Raw genomic sequence first — 4466 nt, forward strand, 5'->3', positions numbered from 1 at the left:
CTCAAACCCAACCAGAAACGAAACAGAGCCAGCACCAGCCTACGACGCCGCCTTCCTTATGATATCCGCCGGCAACAGGTCGGCAGTCTTCGGGACGAAGTCGGGCGCCGTGTCTGGATCATCGTGAATAATAACCTCTGCAAAGGGTATGTAGTTAGCGACCAGTACATAGTATGTTGTGGTGAGTGAGTGAGTGAGTGATATAAAAAGGGGGGGTGGAGGATTTCCGTTCAACTCACTCTTCACGCCCCACCCGTTGAAGGTGCCGACGACAGCGTCGTCGTCGTTGTTGGCTTCACCGGTGGAGTTGAGGCCGCGCTTGCTGTTCGGCGCGGGCGTGGGGCCCGAGAAGATGACGGAGCAGCTCTGAAACCGGGGCACGGTCAGCCCCATGGCGAAGTTGCGCCGGAGGAAGTAGCCGCCGTACTCCCCGGCCGCGTTGGGTCCATAGAAGGCCAACGTGATGTCCTTGGCCTTCGGGATCTGGAACGGGTACAGGGCAAGGCGCTGCCACGCGCCGTTGAACCAGCCTGGGTTCGTGCCGCCGGCTGCCCTCTGGATACTCGTCTTGCCGGCCGAGCCCCAGGCCTGCCAGTTGGGTGTCGCCGTCGGGTCATCGAAGTAGGCCACGTTGGTCCTTACGTCGGCGACTAGGCCGTTGCAGCTGCCCTGTAGCGACTGCTGCCACGTCGGCACGCACAGCGTCGATGACGGCCGTGGGGCCTGTGGCTAGTGTGCCGAAGAAGCTGCCGCCCTCCTCGGACGAGGCTGTCGGAAACTCGTCGCAGCTGAGAAAGTTGATGGTATCGCCGGCGTCGAGGCCAAGATTCGCCGACAGGAGGTAGTTGTCGACGGCGCAGTAGCTGGTGCCAAAGCTGGATTCGGGCACTGTGCAAGCGAAGTCGCGGCGCGCGTTCTGGCCAGCCGGCTCCCAGGTCAACGTTATTGGGCCGCTGTTGGAGAGCTGCCGCGCGTCGAAGAAGTTCTGCACGTTGCGCGCGATCCCCAGGTCTGTCGCCTGCTGTCCCGGCTGGTAGCCTAAGAGCTGCGTGTCCGAGAAGGCGTCCGCGCTGTACCGCAGGTAGGGTAGCACCCAGCCGCATGTGTTGGACGTCGCGCGCTTTTCGTTGCCGCTGTCGGAGGAGCACGAGTCCGGCAGGCAGGTGAGCGTCCCCAGCGAGAAGTCGGGGCTCTGGCCGTTGTCGGTCGTCTCGAGGGCGGCACCGGCCCGACGTTTATCCAGGGCGCGGCGCGGCAGGTGACGTTAATCATCTCATCGCCCGAGGTCCAGAGAACGTCCCCGTCCATGCCAATGATGCGCGCTCGGGCGAAGATGGTCTCGATGTCGCCGAGCTCGCTGCCATCGGCGTCGCTGTTGAGGATCCCGCGCTCCTGACCCTCCCCATCCACACCGACGACCTTGAGCTCCGGGCTAAGGGAGCGGCCGGCGAGAAGCGGCACGTCGCGCTTGAAGGTGGTAGAAAGTACGTCGCCGTTGGAGTACAGCGTGATGGTCTTGGGGGTCGAAAACAGGTTGTGCGACTGCCCGTTCCAGGTGTATCCGACGATGGTGGCCCAGCCGCCGTAGCAGATATTGTACAGCAAGTATACGCCGTAGTTGTAGACGACCTCAGCACTGCCGGTGCTGCTGGAGATGGTGCCGGTCGCGTCGGCGTGGAAGCGCAGAGTGTTGTTGACGTAGCCGACCACCTGGGCATCGAACAGGGTGACGCCGAAGGCGGAGCCGCCGCCGATCTGGATGCCCAGGTGGGCCTCGGGTGTGACGTTGATGTCGAGGTCGACATAGGCCGGGACGGCGGCCTGGAACTCGGGCGCCAGGCCGGACGCGACCGGCTCGGCGGTGTCACCGACCAGGCCCTGCAGCACAGGGGCGGCCGCGCCGTCGTCGGGCCAGTATATTTCGGCCTGCTCGAAGGTATAGCGCGCGCCGGCCTGCATAGTGCCGCTGATCTGCACGACGCAGATGGTCTGCCCCCACACGTCGAGCGTGGGCCCGACGGCAGCGAGCCCCTTGATGGCCAGGCCTGGATACGACAGGGTCGGGAGAAGCTTGGCGCGCGGGCTGCGGTACTCGAGGCGGGCGCCGTCGGTGACGGTCAGGCCCAGGTACATGTACGGCTGCATGGCGAAGTATGCGTACGTGGCGGTGGGCACGACGCCGCCTAGGGCACCCGAGCAGTAGTAGGCGTAGGTGGCATCCATAGCGGCCTCAGCGTCCAGGTAGATGCTCATGTGCGCGTTGGTGCGCGAGCAGCCGACGAAGGCGCGGTTCAGCAGGACGCTCTTCTGCACTGCCATAGTCAGAAAGCCCGCGTTGCTCTTCCCGACCGTCGTGATCTTGGAGAGCCAGTTGATGAAGGAGCTGAACCAGCGCTTGGCTCGCGGCGACTCGGATGTCACCTCGTTGTCGCGCTTGTCGAGCCGCGTGACGGCGCCCGACACCATGTCGGCCTGCCGCCGGCGCATGCGGTCGTGCGACGACTTGGCCCGGCTCACCTTATGCCGCCACTCATGATACGCGAGAGACTGTCCGGTCTGCAGCTCGCGGCGGGCCTTGGCCGGCGTGTCGGTCACGTCGGTCCAGTAGTCGAGCATGTTGGTGAAATCGTCGCCGTAGGCGTCTCCGCCCGGCGACGACTGCCCGTCGTTGCTGCCGTAGTCGTCCTAATACGCCTACAGGATGTCGGCCCCTGTCTCCTCGTCCGGGCTCGCCTAGAGGCGACGGGTTGACCGGCCAGTTGCCGTTGTAGTCCTCGGGCGGGTCGCAGCAGTACGACCAGTTCGGGTCTCGGTTGGGCAGCGGCTGGTACGCGGAGCAGTCCACGCCGCCCAGGCTGTCTATGTCCTTGTACGGGTTGGGCGGGTCTAGCGCGGTCGTGTACCGCACTATCGTCGCCGGGCACACCGTGGGCGTGCAAGTCTTCTGGGGATTGAACGTGGTCCCGATGTCGAACGTCCAGCTGCAGTTCTGCGGCACGTCGGTTGTCCGGGCAGCAGTACGCCTGCTCGTACAACACGTACGAGTCGTGCGCGCCGACCGACACGGAGCACAGCTGGCCAGTGCCGTCGTCGTAGCGGCTTGTCATGATCTTGAAACCCGACGGGCAGGTAAGTGTGCCGTCCGTGGGCCCTTGGCAGCCAGTCCAGTGGCACCCAGCATTGAAGCTACTCCTTCTAATGTGCTCTTGAGAAGGCTAAGGGCCTCGAGCCAGTGAAGATACTTCTCGCATAGAAAGGTATCGATTGATCCGCCATCCTAGAGATCCCTGTTCACGTTCTTGGGGTTACGTTTACGCAGATGGTCGATCCAGTAACACACGAGTACCGTACTGCGGCTAGCGTATCTGGGTCGGGTATTCTGACTCTGTCGATGGGGAATCCAGGAATGCCAAGACTGTAGATGTCACGTCGCAATGTTTCCCGCACTTGACGATGTCTTGTCCTTGGCCGCCTTGTCCGCGTTCGCCGGCTCGATGAGGTACCTGACAATGTCTTCCCGTCCGGTTCTAGCAGCCCAGTGCAGCGGCGTCTCGTCATTGTTGTCCTTGGCCTCCTTGTCCGCGTTCACCTGCTCGATGAGGTACCTGACGATGTCTTCATGCCCGTTGGCAGCAGCCCAGTGCAGCGGTGTCTCGCCATCGTTGTCCTTGGCCTCCTTGTTCGCGTTCGCCTGCTCGATGAGGTACCTGACAATGTCTTCATGCCCTTTGGCAGCAGCCCAGTGCAGCGGCGTCATGCCATTGTTGTCCTTGGCCTCCTTGTTCGCGTTCGCCTGCTCGATGAGGTACTTGACAATGTCTTCCCGTCCGGTTCTAGCAGCCCAGTGTAGCGGTGTCTCGCCATCGTTGTCCTTGGCCTCCTTGTTCGCGTTCGCCTGCTTGATGAGGTATTTGACAATAGCTTCATGCCCGTTGGCAGCAGCCCAGTGCAGCGGCGTCCCGCCATTGTTGTCTTTGGCCTCCTTGTCCGCGTTCGCCTGCTCGATGAGGTATTTCACAATAGTTTCATGCCCGTTGGCAGCAGCCCAGTGCAGCGACGTCCCGCCATTGTTGTCCTTGGCCTCCTTGTCCGCTTTCGCCTTCTCGATGAGGTACCTGACCGAGACTTCATGCCCTTTGGTAGCGGCATAGTGCAACGGCGTCCGACTATACCTGTCTTTCACGTCCTTATCACTCTTCATTCCGATGAGTGCCTTGACGACATCCTCTGTCGCAATAGTTTCACCCTCCGTAGCAGTATTTTCCTCTGCTATCACCGCCAAATGCAGGGCAGTTCTGCCATTGTGGTCGCGCAAGTTTATGTTCACATATTCCAAATGCTTGTCTATGCCTCCTCGTTGACGGAATGCAGCCCAATGCAGCGGAGTGTATCCTAGACCATCCACGGCGTCTATGTCCGCCCCTGCTTCAATCAGTGATCGCATTGCCTCGCAGCTGCCATGGATC

At 62.0% G+C, this 4466-nt stretch overlaps 1 protein-coding gene across 1 annotated transcript; it reads right to left on the reverse strand.

Moving 5' to 3' along the window:
* On the reverse strand, positions 1–3107 carry N656DRAFT_841568 (uncharacterized protein; the record flags this gene model as incomplete). The annotated part of the gene is made up of 6 exons (XM_064818999.1): positions 1–137; positions 240–669; positions 701–1192; positions 1225–2685; positions 2753–2981; positions 3043–3107. The coding sequence occupies 6 exons, from the start codon at positions 3105–3107 to the stop codon at positions 40–42; spliced, it is 2775 nt and encodes a 924-aa protein (XP_064673627.1). The 3' UTR covers positions 1–39.
* Positions 3108–4466: the final 1359 nt, after the last annotated feature.

The sequence above is a fragment of the Canariomyces notabilis genome, assembly GCF_033297395.1.
Source record: "Canariomyces notabilis strain CBS 508.74 unplaced genomic scaffold N656scaffold_2, whole genome shotgun sequence".
Taxonomy (NCBI): Eukaryota; Fungi; Ascomycota; class Sordariomycetes; order Sordariales; family Chaetomiaceae; genus Canariomyces; species Canariomyces notabilis.